Genomic DNA, 16,691 nt, shown 5'->3' with positions numbered 1-16,691 from the left:
GTCAGTTAAGAACAAATTCTTACTTTCAATGACGGCCTAGGAACAGTGGGTTAACTGCCTGTTCAGGGGCATTCAAGTGATCCGTTGGTATTCACAAGTCTAATACACACTCTTATGTGGCTATGTTAGTAATATGACTGCTCTAATTGCTTTCTCTCTCTTTTTCTCGACAAGAGGGCTACAACTTCTTCCTGCCCGTCTACAGGGAGAAGTTGGAGCCAGATGTAGAAAGGGACTCACTTGGTCTCAGAGTAAGTTGATTGCGTGAACAAGGTGATAGCATTGTCATGAGTACATAATTTAATTAACCAAGTGTTTCACAAAACATTGTCGAAACAAATACAGTAACTTAGTGAAAGATATTGATGGGTTCATTGTTTGTGGCGATTCACTAAGTTGTTGTTAACTCTTGAAAACACTATCACCTCTGTGAGTGTGTGATTACCTCATTATATTACCACAATATTACCTCATCTATCATAAAAGGTCCATAACACATTTTAAACTATGTTATGCGTCTTGTGATCTGTTTCATTGGCATGTAGAACTTGTACGAGGGGCCTGAGGAGCTGGTGGAGAAGATGAAATCTTTATCGATGCCTCCTGAGAGCCTAACAGCAGGTGAGTGGTCTGAGCACCACGGGAGGCGGGCTTCAAGGCCCTGACCCTTTATGGCTTTCCGCCTTACAACTCCAGACTGCTCGCTTCCTCTTTTTACTTGTTAGACTTCAGTGCAGCTTTTGACATTATCAATCATAGTCTGTTGCTGGAAAAACATAAGTGTTATAGCTTTACACCCCCTGCTATAATGTGGATAAATAGTTACTTGTCTAACAGAACACAGAGGGTGATCTTTAATGGAAGCCTCTCAAACATAATCCAGGTAGAATCAGGAATTCCCCAGGGAAGCTTTTTAGGCCCCTTGCTTTTTTCAATCTTTACTAATGACATGCCACTGGTTTTGAGTAAGGCCAGTGTGTATATGTATGCAGATGACTCAACACTATACACGTCAGATACTACAGCGATTTAAATAACTGCAACACTTAACAAAGAGTTCAGACAGCCATGCATACATACCCCACAAGCCACCAGAAGTCTCTTCATAGTCCCCAAGTCCAGAACAGACTATGGGAGGCACACAGTACTTCATAGAGCCATGACTACATGGAACTCTATTCCACATCAGGTAACTGATGCAAGCAGTAGAATCTGATTTAAAAAGCAGGTAAAAATACACCTTATGGAAAAAAGGGGACTATGAAGAGATGCACAAAGGTACAGACACATAGTGATATTGTTGTATGGTGGTATTGAATATTTTGTGATGTGAATATGTGGTGGTGAAGGGATGTTATATGATGTACTGTTTTCTCTTTAGCTCATTTAGTACAAACATAGTTCACTGTTTTATCTTTTGTTTTATATGTAATGTGGCTGCTTTGGTGTGGTTCGTCCTCAGGAAGAGTAGTTGATGCCCTGGCCGTATACCTCTAGACCACTCACAGCCTTATGTCTTACAACTCTACACCGCACACTGTCTACAGTCTCAGCATGGTGTAGACTTGTGTCAAGTTTAATATTTAATATACTCAGCCTAAGCTCACTGATCCAAGAGTTTGGTCAAAGTCCACTGAACTATTTGGCATGACAGAATTTTTTTTTTTTACATAAAAAAAAAAAAATCTTACGAGACAGGATACACTAAAACTAGGGCTGTGACGGTCATGACATTTTGTCAGCTGGTGATTGTCAAGCCAATAACTGCCGGTCTTATGGTAATTGACTGTTAATTAACATAAAACGCATAGCCTACAAGCCACTGATGCAGACCTTTTGGAACATCTACATTTTAAAAAGTCAAATCCATGAAATATAGGCTACACCATCACAATAAATCCATGATTTATTTTAGACAGGTCTAAAGAAACATGATATGAAGAAAATGTAGTCTCTTTCAGAAGAACAGAATAGCATACTCTGAGTTGTCCTTATGTTAGGCCCTGATCTGACTATGCCATATGGCTGTGGGCTACACTAGTTAATTTAACAGGCAATATTTGCTTAGAAGTCTGTGGCATTATTGAACAAAGCTGAATGAAATAGAAGGATTTTTTTCTCCAAACGATTTGAGGGAGTGAACACATGACTATTCTGTGGTGAGCGGTTAACAAAGAAACAGGTCCTCCTATATGCCTTCATTTAGAGTTATTTATGTAACTTTAGTTGTGATACAAATGTTGGGTAATATGTTTTCATACAGTCTAAGGCTGCATGATGTGACTAATGATGATTTGAAAAAAGTTGAATGAAAGGCATGAGCTCTGCTTTGATTTTTGTGCAGTCTGTACATACTTCATCAGTCTCTCATTCACAATTTGACACGCATTTGATAATACCTTGAATTTCCCAGCTGCATCCCCTTTGTGTGGCTGTAATAGCCCCTAAAAACATCCGTGCCTTTTGCGGCCAGTGGCCATTGTGCCCTTGGGCTGAATATAATAATTATAATTCCCTTCTCCCAGCTACGTGCCGAAGCACCTCTCACTCACTTGGCTCTCCGTCACATGATCGGGTCTTTCTCACAGGCTACAAGCAAAGACAGACACATCGGGGACCCAACGGTCTGGATCCTTATCCAATTCCTAGGCACATATTGAAGATTTTGGAAGAACTGTCCACATTTACAGTACTTTTCATCAGCCACCAAGATGAGAAGTCTTAACGAACAGCAAAAGCATTAGTTTATGTCTATTTACTATCCCCCATAGTACAAAAGTCTACCTATTCTATTCTGTGTGAGTAATAAATATTCCAAACATAGTTTGGGACAGTTGTGGGATGCGATAGATCCCAAATTAATACAACCAATAGCATAAAAAAAAACTGTATGTTCAGCTTAATATATGAATAAACTATTATGCTCTTTCATCATATTATAAGTGTAGCAATGCGCACACGGCAGTAGGCTATAAGCGCAAATGTTCCATTAGCACAAATGCGATTATGCTTTAATTATAAAAGGTGAAATTATCTTCCTCAAACTTGAAACTCGCACGGTGTATGCCAGTTAGGCTTTACACCAGTTGTAAAGTAGATTAATGTGCTTCATTTTAAGAAGTTATTTGGCCACTTTAGTTTTGATGCAAGTATTATCAAAACATATAGGCATATGGGCTAGGCTACATGAGGTGTGCGACTATGATTTCTTGCCTTAAGCTGGGCATCATTCACAAGTGTGATGAATGATGTCATACTTATATTGTCACACTATTCTTGTTTTTAATCTTGACTTTACATATTCTAAATAATATGTGAAATTTGTTTTGATTTAGAATGGAATATGTTTTGATTTAGAATGGACCATTATCATGCACCTGTCTCGAAACATGCAGCAGAAAAAATTCATGTAATCTATGCACTTAAATAGCGATTGGAAGACACTTTTCCCGTGGTTCATTTTCATGCCAGCCAGGTAGGCTATACTCCAGTTGTGAAGAGAAGCAATGTGCTTAATATTAGCAATGTTGATAGAAATAAATAGTAGGTCTAGCCTATAGAAAGCTGATGGGATCATCCTCTTTTTAATAGAGGCCATCACTCCTTTTTCTCAAGCATATTGCAGAGCCTGTAGAAATGTTGCTCAACATGAGCTCATGGGCTCTCATGAAGTGTTTGGATTACATTTGCATTGATGTCAGATTGTTTAGAGCAGTGGTCCCGTACCCCTTAAAAAATTCACCCTCCAGCTGCGTATCCCCTCTAGCACCAGGGTCAGCGCACTCTCAAATGTTGTTTTTTTTGCCATCATTGTAAGCCTGCCACACACACACACACTATACGATACATTTATTAAACATAAAGAATGAGTGAGTTTTTGTCACACCCCGGCTCGTGGGAAGTGACAAAGTGCTCTTATAGGACCAGGGCACAAATAATAATAATCCATAATTTTGCTTTTGATTTAGCTATCTTACATATAAAACTTCATTTGGTCATCGAAAATTGTGAATAACTCACCGCAGGTTAATGAGAAGGGTGTGCTTGCACATAACTCTGTTATGGTGGGTTGTATAGGAGAGAGTCTGTCTTAAATCATTTTCCACACACAGTCTGTGCCTGTATTTAGTTTTCATGCTAGTGAGGGGCGAGAATCCACTCTCACATAGGTACGTGGCTGCAAAGGGCATCGGTGTCTTAACAGCACGATTTGCCAAGGCAGGATACTCTGAGCGCAGGCCAATCCAGATATCTGTCAGTGGCTTCTGATAAAATGTCATTTTCACTTAACCGCTTGTTACAATCTCGATGAGGCTCTCTTGTTCAAATATCGGTAAGTGGACTGTAGGCAGGGCATGAAAGGGATAATGAATCCAGTTGTTTGTGTCATCCGTTTTGGGAATGTACCTGTGTTATTCCGCACCCAACTCACTAAGGTGCTTCGCTATATCACATGTGAAATGTGATTGTCCGTAAACTTGAGTTCATTTGCACACAAAAAAATCATACAATGATGGAAATACCTGTGTGTTGTCCTTGTTAATGCAGACAGAGAAGCGCTCCAACTTCTGAATCATAGCCTCAATTTTGTCCAGCACATTGAATATACAGTGCCTTGCGAAAGTATTCGGCCCCCTTGAACTTTGCGACCTTTTGCCACATTTCAGGCTTCAAACATAAAGATATAAAACTGTATTTTTTTGGTGAAGAATCAACAACAAGTGGGACAATCATGAAGTGGAACGACATTTATTGGATATTTCAAACTTTTTTAACAAATCAAAAACTGAAAAATTGGGCGTGCAAAATTATTCAGCCCCTTTACTTTCAGTGCAGCAAACTCTCTCCAGAAGTTCAGTGAGGATCTCTGAATGATCCAATGTTGACCTGAATGACTAGTGATGATAAATACAATCCACCTGTGTGTAATCATGTCTCCGTATAAATGCGCCTGCACTGTGATAGTCTCAGAGGTCCGTTAAAAGCGCAGAGAGCATCATGAAGAACAAGGAATACACCAGGCAGGTCCGAGATACTGTTGTGAAGAAGTTTAATGCCGGATTTGGATACAAAAAGATTTCCCAAGCTTTAAACATCCCAAGGAGCACTGTGCAAGCGATAATATTGAAATGGAAGGAGTATCAGACCACTGCAAATCTACCAAGATCTGGCCGTCCCTCTAAACTTTCAGCTCATACAAGGAGAAGACTGATCAGAGATGCAGCCAAGAGGCCCATGATCACTCTGGATGAACTGCAGAGATCTACAGCTGAGGTGGGAGACTCTGTCCATAGGACAACAATCAGTCGTATATTGCACAAATCTGGCCTTTATGGAAGAGTGGCAAGAAAAAAGCCATTTCTTAAAGATTTCCATAAAAAGTGTTGTTTAAAGTTTGCCACAAGCCACCTGGGAAACACACCAAACATGTGGAAGAAGGTGCTCTGGTCAGATGAAACCAAAATTGAACTTTTTGGCAACAATGCAAAACGTTATGTTTGGCGTAAAAGCAACACAGCTCATCACCCTGAACACACCATACCCACTGTCAAACATGGTGGTGGCAGCATCATGGTTTGGGCCTGCTTTTCTTCAGCAGGGACAGGGAAGATGGTTAAAATTGATGGGAAGATGGATGGAGCCAAATACAGGACCATTCTGGAAGAAAACCTGATGGAGTCTGCAAAAGACCTTAGACTGGGATGGAGATTTGTCTTCCAACAAGACAATGATCCAAAACATAAAGTCAAAGTCCAGACCTGAATCCAATCGAGAATCTGTGGAAAGAACTGAAAACTGCTGTTCACAAATGCTCTCCATCCAACCTCACTGAGCTCGAGCTGTTTTGCAAGGAGGAATGGGAAGAAAAAAAAAATATATATATAAAATAAAATATATATATATTTTTTATATCTTTATGTTTGAAGCCTGAAATGTGGCAAAAGGTCGCAAAGTTCAAGGGGGCCAAATACTTTCGCAAGGCACTGTAGTTGCGGAGAGTCCCTGTAATCCTAGATTCAGATCATTCAGGTGAGAAAAAAACATTACCCAGAAAGGCCAGTCGTGTGAGAACTCGTCATCATGCAAGCGGTCAGACAAGTGAAAATTATGGTCAGTAAAGAGAACTTTAAGCTCGTCTCTCAATTTAAAAAAAAATGTGTCAATACTTTGCCCCTTGATAACCAGTGCACTTCTGTATGTTGTAAAAGCGTTACATGGTCACTGCCCATATTGTTGCATAGTGCAGAAAGTACACGAGTTCAGGGACCTTGCTTTAACAAAGTTTACAGTGGTTTGCAGCAGAGGATTTCTTCTTTAATTGACCCCCTCATAAACGTAACGGACATATACCAGGAGCTGTGCCAGGCCCGCCACGTTTGTTGACTCACCCAGCTGTAACGCATAGAATTCACTGGCTTGTATGCAAAGCAGTAATTGTTTCAAAACATCTCCTTCCATGTCACTGATGCATCGTGAAACAGTTTTGTTTGTTGAAGGCATTGTCTATATAGTTTTTTTGGCCTTTCCCCCCAGCATTGGCCCAGACATATCCACGGCAGAAGGAATAATTAAGTCCTCCACAATAGTATGGGGCTTGCCTGTCCTAGCCACTCCGTAGCTCACCATATAATACTTTTCTAGCCCCTTCTTATTAATGGTATCTGTTGCTTTTAAGCATGTCTAACTACCCAAAAGTCATGTTAATTCTCGCTCAAAAATCTCCCGTGGCTTATTCTTCAAATTGGCATGTAATGTTTCTAAACGTCCCTGTCTTTTTTTGGTGCTTTCCTGGGTAAGGGGCAGTAGCTCTTCGGCTGCATCAGATTCACAACTGTCAGTGTCCATGCTAGCTGGGCTAACAACAAATGTAGAATTGCTGATGCTAGCATTGGATGTGCTCATGGAAGCAGAACAACTTGTGTTATCGTCAGGTGCAGGTGTAGTACTGCTGGTAGTAGCAGTACTACCAGTAGAGCTGGTATGTGTCTCTATGGACGCGGGCCTTACTTTTTTTAACCATTTATCAATTTTCGAGCAAACAGAATGAGCAGCAGCTATGTTTGGCTACATACGGACCGTTAGTGGAATTCCCACGAGAGAGTAACGGTTAATGGGATTGATGTTAATTATTTGACTAGGCTACCTGTATTAGACATTGTGTTGTTATTTCTCTGAACACTAGATGGTTTAATTGTATTTTTTAGCAGTGAAACAAGGCTACTCAGGCGAGAAAAAAACCTCACCCAAATGTATTGCCCCATTGGAAAATTTAAATGAACTGTTTGAAAATGTGAAGAAAAAAATATAGATGTAATTCGACTGCACTCATGACTCTTGACCGCCACTGTGGCGGTAATGCGGTCACCGAAACAGCCCTAACTAAGACCCGAACTTGAGATCTTTGCCCGTATTTAGTTTTTTCGTTCAAATCTCTCATTCTCACCAATAAACCATTTATACGACGTTAAGAGGTAATGCACATGGATCTCAATTTAGAATTCATCTTTTAAAAATGAACCCTCTACCTCTTCTCACTATAGACCGGCCAGCTCCCTTGCTGAGCTCAGACAGTGCTGGGGCTGTCCGTATAGAAGCTGGTCCAGTGGAAGCCAGCATTGAGGACCTGAACCTCTTCCTTCCCTGTGAGCCCTCCCTAATCCAGCCAGATGCCCAGGCCCTCGGCCCCATCAGCACCCCCTCGGGTATGGAGCTCAAACTGGTCAGCAGTTCGAGGTCAAACCTGGAGGTCAAATTAGCCCAGGAGTACGAGTACCACAAATTCGGCAGCTACTGCCGGATGGACCAGCCGGACTTCAGCCCCTACCCTCACCCTGCCACCCCACAGCGCCTCTCCTCACAGGACCTCACTTCCACCAGAGGCCTCCCAGACCTCAGGCCCCCTCAGGCCCCAGTGTCCTCTGTCCAGTCTTGGACCAAAACCCAGGCCGTCCAGCCCAGCAGCGTGGTGGTGGACCCCCTCCTCCATCTCTCTGACCTGTACGAGGCTACGGCCCCCTCCGGTACCACCACACCAAGACACCAGCTGTCAAGCCACATCCCTGAGTCCACCAGCAGCCCATCTCTGAGCCAGGGCAAGTACTCCCCCCAGCAGCAATATCCCTACGCCCAGTATGACCGCCTCCAGTCCTGGCCAGCCTACCCAGTGCCAGAGTCAGCTGCCCCAGACCACACTGCAGGGCTGCGCCTGAACTCAGGTGCCAAGGTTGGACTTTCACAAGACCCAGGTAAGGATGATGCACAAAGATTACAATGCTTGATACCAGTATCACCAATACTACAGCTAGTCTACAGCCGATGTAGATTCCACAGTCAACATGACAGCTATCTAGCAATTCAATCAGGAAGGCATTTATGAGAAACGTTGCATTTGTGTGTACATGTGCGTGTGTGTTGCAGCAGGCCTATTTATCCAGAACGCCAGTGGGATCCAGATAGGCAGCAACAACACACTCAGCATCAGGGGTCATGAGTCATACAGCAGCTCAGCCAGCTCTCTCTCCAACGGGCCCAACTCACTCTCTCTGCTCAAAGAAAACCTGCAGATGTACGGTAAGAGTAGACTACATCCTTCAAAGAGGAGCCTACTTCCTGAAAATAGACATCAGCTTCCTGTTTGTCTATGTCATGTTTTCTACTAGTCACAGATTTTGCATTTGGCCACAATAGAGGGGTTCTATGCTATCTGGTTCAGGAAAGGAACCACAAAATGTACCATAAAACCATTCATCTATGCATTGTTTGTTTACAAATTTACACTGAACAACATTATTAACGCAACATGTAAAGTCTGAGTCCCATGTTTCATGAGCTGAATAAAAGATCCCAGAAATGTTCCATACGCACAAAAAGCTTATTTCTATCAAATGTTGTGCACAAATTTGTTTACATCCCTGTTAGTGAGCATTTCTCCTTTGCCAAAATAATCCACCCACCTGACAGGTGTGGCATATCAAGAAGCTGATTAAACAGCATGATCATTACACAGGTGCATCTTGTGCTGGCCACGATTAAAGGCCACTCTAAAATGTGCAGTTTTGTCACACAACACAATGCCACAGATGTCTCAAGTTTTGAGGAAGTGTGCAATTGGCATGTTGACTGCAGGAATGTCCAGCAGAACTATTCCCAGAGAATGTCATGTTTATTTCTCAACCATAAGCCGCCTCCAACGTTGTTTTAGAGAATTTGGCCGTATGTCCAACCGGCCTCACAACTGCAGACCATGTGCATGGTGTCGTGTGGTCGTGTGGTCGAGTGGTTTGCTAATGTCAACATTGTGAATAGAGTGCCCCATGGTGGCGGTGGGGTTATAGTATGGGCAGGCTTAAGCTACGGACAACGAACACAATTGCATTTTATCAATGGCAATTTGAATGCGCAAAAAAATACAGTGATGAGATCCTGTTGCCCATTAGAGGCCCATTTTTATAAGGTATCTGTGACTAACAGATGCATATCTGTCTTCCCAGTTGTGAAATCCATAGATTCGTGCCGAATGAATTTATTTAAATTGATTGATTTCCTCATATGAACTGTAACTCAGTAAAATCTTTGAAATTGTTTCATGTTCCGTTTATATTTTTGTTCAGTATATATTTGGGGCTATAATTTGGTTGGATAGTTAAACTAAGACAATGGGGACTTTATAAATAATATTATTCAACAGTCAATGGGTATGTATCATTAATTGACAGTAAATTACCAAAAACCCTTGTTAATATCACAGAAAAGGGCTTTATCGTTCATGTTATACAATATGCTATGTTGAGTCCTTTCCTGTGTTCAGAGGACCAGGCTGTGACGGAGGAGCACCTGGATCTCCTGAGAGATAACATCGGGAAGGATTGGAAGCGCTGCGCCCGTCGTCTGGGCCTGAGCGAGGTGGAGGTGGAGACCATCGACCATGACTACCAACGTGACGGGCTGCCTGAAAAGGTGCACCAGATGCTGGAGCGCTGGAGGATGAAGGAGGGCTGTGTGGGCTGCACCGTGGGCCGGCTCTGCAGAGCCCTGGAGAACTGTGTTAAAGTGGACCTGTTGAAGAGGCTTCTGCACTCCAGCAGGACCAACAGTTCTCTGTAGGTACAGTAGCCTGTATCAACTGTATTCAATTCCCCCTACCCCTATACCAGAGGGGTTACTATTGACTCCAGCCCCCCACCCTCACCCTTACATTCCTACCAACCAGTCTAACGTGTAATGATTGTCAGTTGAGTTGTTAGTATTGACTTTGAACTACTTACTTACTTACTGTAAGGTAGTCTGGCTGTGATTTTCTTGCCATATGATATGGATATGAGTGTAGCAGCCCAAATACACCATTCCAATCTTTGGGAAATCTGCAGTTGCTTCATCCATTTTTGGACTTAAGTTAACAATATATACCCATTTGATTATTGAAGGAAGAACTTATAAATGCCTCCTGAGTTTAGTTCAACTCTTGTGCCACATCAGAACCCTATACTACAAATCAGGTTTGAGGAGTTGGCGAGGCAACCTTGGTCAAATCCTCGGGATAATCGGCAACAAATTTTTATCCTGAATGAAGAGTCTGAGCCAAAAGTTGAGGAATAATTCAATCAGATACCCTCCATGCAAAGCTTGTCATCATCCCCTCCATTTGAGGAAGCCGACTGATTTAAATGTTTGTATTAATCAAATGTTTTTGTGTGTAAAAAAAAAAAAAAAAAATCTTCATATTACACATACAGTTGTAATGGGTCGGCAGGGTAGCCTAGTGGTTAGAGTGTTGAACTAGTAACCGGAAGGTTGCAAGTTCAAACCCCTGAGTTAACAAGGTACAAAGCTGTCGTTCTGCTCCTGAACAGGCAGTTAATCCACTGTTCCTAGGCCGTCATTGAAAATAAGAATTTGTTCTTAACTGACTTGCCTAGATAAAGGTAAAATGAATAAATAAAATAAAAAATGATAGCATTCGCTTTGCAAACTTGTGATTGTATTATCACATTTGCAACAGCCGCAACCATAGACATACAGTGCATTCGGAAAGTATTCAGAACCCTTGACTTTGTTTATATTTTGTTACGTAGCCTAGTGGTTAGAGCATTGGACTAGTAACCGGAAGGTTGCAAGTTCAAACCCCCGAGCTGACAAGGTACAAATCTGTCGTTCTGCCCCTGAACAGGCAGTTACCCCACTGTTCTAAACTAGAAATATATCCTCATCAATCTACACATCACATTTACATTAGTATTCAGACCCTTTACTGAGTATTTTGTTGAATCACCTTCACCAGCGATTACAGCCTTGAGTCTTGTCGGGTATGACACTACAAGCTTTGCACACCTCTATTTGGGGAATTTCTCCCATTCTTCTCTGCAGATCTTCTCAAGCTCTGTCAGGTTGGATGGGTAGCGTCCCTGCACAGCTATTTTCAGGTCTCTCCAGAGATGTTTGATCGGGTTCAAGTCCGGGCTCTGGCTCGGCCACTCAAGGACATTCAGAGACTTGTCCCGAAGCCACTCCTGCATTGTCTTCACAGTAAGGATGGTGCCAAGTTTCCTCCAGACGTGACGCTTGGCATTCAGGCCAAATAGTTCAATATTGGTTACATCAGACTAGAGAATCTTGTTTCTCATGGTCTAAAACCTTTGGGTGCCTTTTGGCAAATTTCAAGCGGGGTGTCGTGTGCCTTTTACTGAGGAGTGGCTTCCGTCTGGCCACCTTACCATAAATGCCTGATTGGTGGAATGCTGAATGATTGTCCTTCTGGTTCTCCCATCTCAACAATCTGGTTCTTGTTCACCTCCCTGACCAAGGTCCTTCTCCCCCTGTTGCTCAGTTTGGCCGGGCGGCCAGCTCTAGGAAGAGTCTTGGTGGTTCCAAACTTCTTCCATTTAAGAATGATGGAGGTCACTGTGTTCTTGGGGACCTTCAATGCTGCAGACATATTTTGGTAGCCTTCCCCAGATCTGTGCCTCGGCACAATCTTGTCTCGGAGCTGTACGGACAATTCCTTTGACCTCATGGCTTGGTTTTTGCTCTGACCTGAACCGTCAACGGTGGGACCTTATATAGACAGGTATGTGCCTTTCCAATTGATTTTACCACAGGTGGACTCCAATCAAGTTGCAGAAACATCTCAAGGATGATAATTGGAAACAGGATGCACCTGAGCTCAATGTCGAGTATCATAGCAAAAGGTCTGAATACTTAAGGTATTAAGGTATTTCTGTTTTTTATTTTGATTAAATTTTCAAAAATATATTTTTTAAACTATTTTCGCTTTGTCATTATGGGGTATAATGAGAAGAAAATGTGTTCGATACATTTTAGAAGAAGGCTGTAACGTAACAAAATGTGGAAAAAGGGAAGGGGTCTGAATACTTTCCGAATACACTGTTTATATTCATATTTATAATAAATAATGATTTATAATAACAATCAGGATTGTGTCTCCAATGTGGTATGCAGATGTATGCGTCATAAGTACATAATTTTATAGCCCCTATGCTGTGTCAGTTACAGTAGGCTACAGGTGATTATGCGTATTAGCTAATAGCACATCTAATAAAATAGACCATGTATAGGCTATGTGCATGGTCCATTATGTTAAAATCATTTTTACCAATATGTTATTTGGCCGGTTTCTAAAGGTGAAAATTATATTTTAGATGTTGCAGCATAATTTTATTTTTGTACATTTTGGAGTAAAATGTCCTTTTAAAAAGTTACCAAAACTGAGCTTTTCATTCCTTCTGCATAAAAATGATCCCAGGGAGGACTCCGAACCCCCTAAGCAAGGAGACTGGAATTGGTTAAACTCGCAGTTTACTAAATGTATCAAATCATCCCCTTTCCATAAAATCATGAAGCTCATGCCTTTCTTACATGAAAGGAGAGGTTAGACAATCGATCTGAGATCGACGTAAGTTTCAGTCATGGAATTTATACTTCTTTTTTTTTACCCCTGGATAGGCAAACAAAAGACGGCATTAACGATAATAAATCAAATAAAGACTGCACTTCTAAAAGCCCATTTCACACTATAGCCTGCTGCATTTGCTAAATAACTTTTCTTTCATTTAGATTTCCACACAACAACAAAAAAATGTGGCGCTGATTCGCATGGATGAATGTTTCAGCATTGTCTCAGTGAAGAGTTCGGCCTTTGACTAGACATGTGTGACATGCACACGCAGTTAAAGTCTGCTGGAGTTAAGCAGCAGGCAGACAAGCAAAATCCACCATCGTAGTACAGATGAAGGCTGAGGTGGAATGTGGAGCTAACTGAAGCTGGCTAGCTTTATAAAAGTCTAGCTTGCGTCGTAATTTACTACTCCGAACTCCGAATATTGGCTTGTTTTACTCCAATGTTTGTAAACAAAGTAAATGTAAGCAAACACTATATAGCCTCCAAACATGGTTAAAACTATAATTTTGATATTGTGGATGGTCAGTCCTTACATCCATAAGAACCCATTCCAAACCTGTCTCGACACTCTCGTAAACTCCCAACAGTGTCGTCTTCTTTACTTCCACCACCTGTCAGTCTTTCAAAAAGTTAATCACTTGGATAAAACAAGCCTTTGGACTGGAAACATCTGCTGTCACAGTACATTCTAAAAATCCAGTACACTCACAATCAGAAAGATGTTTTTATTCATATTTTATTTTAGTTGATTTTAATATTTTTTATCAGCACCAAAGAAAAACGGAAGTGAACATTTAAAAAGAAAATATAATCCTTCCAGTATAGTGAACCTCGGTCTAGGCGAGCTACAAGGTGTGCAGTCAGTGCATATAGAAATATAATGAACTCATTCTAATTCTATGGCTGTGCAGCACCAACACACCCTGATTCAACCGATCATTTGATCATCAACATTCGAGACCTTGATTATTTAGGTCAGCAGTAGTTCAAAAGCACACCATGTACAGTAGCTTTCCAAGAACAGAACAGAACAGAGATACATGTTTCCTGTGGACAACAAACATGTGACTTGACCAGCATAGACGTCGTTGCTCACCTGCTCTCCGCTAGAGGGCAGCAGAATGTATGTATTCCTTGTCAGGTTTGTCTCATAATCATGCGGAACCAGCCTCATCGAAGGGCTCCAACCTTACACTATTTATCCCATACAGCTGCCAGGCAGGAATTTCCTCCTCCATGCATGACAATTAGTTACCCCAGTGTACGGAAAATGAAACATGAATGCATATGAATTTGTTTGAGGCAATTACCTATTTGACAGATTAAAGGTCCGCTGATATTGAAACCTCTTGTCTCTAGGCTAGTTTAAATGAACTATTGTAGTGTTTTGTGATACAAAACAGCAGTCATGCACTGCAGGTCTATTTTCCGCCAAAATGTCTGCTCTTGGACATGACCCTGATTGTACGTCAATGAATGTGCTTTGGTGCGTGCTTGTATGTTATTTTGATGCTTGGCAGTAGCAGTTAGTAGTGTGTGTGCGTGCATGTGTGTGTGCACTCTTAAATGTGTGTGTGTGTGTATGCTCATATGTGGGTGAGAGAGGCATCTCAAAAAGAGCTGGTGTTGTCACTTCACTGTGTTTTTAAATAAAGTCTGTTTCAAGAGAAGTGAATTTTTGTCATAATTGTTGAGAAGCGATCTAATTGTTTGTAGTCAATGACTCACTAAGTCATGCTAGGTGCATAGCCGAAAAGGGGCAATCGGATTGATTCTAGTCCATACAAATCTTCTGAATGTGGATAATACCATTCTCCGTTGAAGCACCAAGAAACATTACATGGGGCCAATAGTGTTGTTCCCATAGAGGAGATCCTATTAAATTAATTATTAGTTTTCTTAATTCCAATTCTATGGTTTTTCCTGACCCAGGACAAACTCCTGGCCCGGCCCCAGATGATGTACTCGTGTACCCAGACAGCATCAACAGGACTTGGGTACTCACTTGTCATCATGAAGTGCTTTAAGAGGCTAAGGATCATATCACCTCCACCTTACCTGACACCCTGGACCTACAACAATTTGCATACCGCCCCAACATCCACAGATGACGTAATCACCATCACACTGCACACTGCCTTATCCCATCTGGACAAGAAGAATACCTATATAAGAATGCTGTTCATTGACTACAGCTCAGCCTTCAACACCATAGTGCCCTCCTTGCTCATCACTAAACCCGGGACCCTGGGTCTGAACCCCGCCGATGCAACTGGGTCCTGGACTTCCTGACAGGCCGCCCCCAGGTGGTGAAGGTAGGCAACAATTCCTGACACGGTCGCCAAGTGTATGGTGTTTCCTCCGACACATTGGTGTGGCTGGCTTCCAGGTTAAGTGGGCATTGTGTCAAGAAGCAGTGCAGCTTGGTTGGGTCGTGTTTTGTACAGGAGTTGCAGCGATGAGACAAGACTGTAACTACCAATTGGATACAATGGAAAAGGGGGTAAAAGTAAATAAATAAAAGTTTGCAAATGACACAACAGTAGTAGGCCTGATTACCAAGAACAACGAGACAGCAAAAGTGTGGAGGTGAGGGCCCTGGTGGAGTGGTGCCAGGAATATAACCTCTCCCTCAACAAAACAAAGGAGCTGATCTTGGACTTCCGGAGAGAGAGGGAGCACACTCCCATCGACTGGGCCACAGTGACGAGGATGAAAAGCTTCAAGTTCCTTTGTGTGTACATCACTGACAAGTTGTCCATCCACACAGACATTGTGGTGAAGAAAGCACAACAGCGCCTCTTCAACCTCAGGCCGAGGAAGAAATGTGGCTTGGCCCCTAAGACTCTCACAAACTTCTACAGATGCACCATTGTGAGCATCCAATCGGGCTGTATCACTGCCTGGTACGGCAACTGCACCCGGTGTTACCGGAAGGCCAAGAAGATCGAGGACCTCAGCCACCCGAGCCACAGCCTGTTCACCCCACTACTATCTAGTCAAGGTATTGGAGTGGCCATCACAAATCCCTGACCTCAATCCTATAGAACATTTGTGGGCAGAACTGAAAAAGCGTGTGCGAGCAAGGATCCTACAAACCTGACTCAGTTAAACCAGCTCTGTCAGGAGGAATGGGTCAACATTTACCCAACTTATTGTGGGAAGCTTGTGGAAGGCTACCAGAAACGTCAGACCCAAGTTAAACAATTTAAAGGCAATGCTTCCAAATACTAATTGAGTGTGTGTAAACTTCTAACCCACTGGGAATGTGATGAAAGATATAAAAGCTGAAAGAAATCATTCTCTCTATTATTCTGACATTTCACATTCTTAAAATAAAGTGTTGATTCTAACTGAGCTAAAACAGGGAATGTTTACTAGGATTACATGTCAGGAATTGTGAAAAACTGAGTTTAAATGTATTTGGCAAAGCTGTATGTAAACCTCCGACCTCAACTGTGTGTATATATATATATATATAAATATAAATATAAATATATATATATATATATATATAAATATATATATAAATATATATATATACAGTGCCTTGCGAAAGTATTCGGCCCCCTTGAACTTTGCGACCTTTTGCCACATTTCAGGCTTCAAACATGAAGATATAAAACTGTATTTTTTTGTGAAGAATCAACAACAAGTGGGACACAATCATGAAGTGGAACGACATTTATTGGATATTTCAAACTTTAACAAATCAAAAACTGAAAAATTGGGCGTGCAAAATTATTCAGCCCCCTTAAGTTAATACTTTGTAGCG

At 41.8% G+C, this 16,691-nt stretch overlaps 1 protein-coding gene across 4 annotated transcripts in view; it reads left to right on the top strand.

The window, feature by feature from the left end:
* LOC135558799 (receptor-interacting serine/threonine-protein kinase 1-like) overlaps nt 1–14,586 on the top strand; it is a 29,564-nt gene extending 14,978 nt beyond the window's left edge. For 3 of the 4 annotated variants that reach the window (XM_064992936.1, XM_064992935.1, XM_064992934.1), the window contains 5 exons: nt 175–251; nt 546–621; nt 7,542–8,246; nt 8,419–8,571; nt 9,809–14,586. In XM_064992936.1, coding sequence (XP_064849008.1) covers nt 175–251; nt 546–621; nt 7,542–8,246; nt 8,419–8,571; nt 9,809–10,104 — 1,307 coding nt within the window. In that variant the 3' untranslated portion in view covers nt 10,105–14,586. The remainder of the gene's footprint in view (nt 1–174; nt 252–545; nt 622–7,541; nt 8,247–8,418; nt 8,572–9,808) is intronic. The other variant, XM_064992937.1, reaches the window with a different exon arrangement.
* Nucleotides 14,587–16,691: the final 2,105 nt, after the last annotated feature.

The sequence above is a fragment of the Oncorhynchus masou genome, chromosome 17 (assembly GCF_036934945.1).
Source record: "Oncorhynchus masou masou isolate Uvic2021 chromosome 17, UVic_Omas_1.1, whole genome shotgun sequence".
NCBI classification, from domain to species: Eukaryota; Metazoa; Chordata; class Actinopteri; order Salmoniformes; family Salmonidae; genus Oncorhynchus; species Oncorhynchus masou.
The sequence above is the reverse complement of the archived record's forward strand: the minus strand, read 5'-3'. Positions and strand labels throughout refer to the sequence as shown.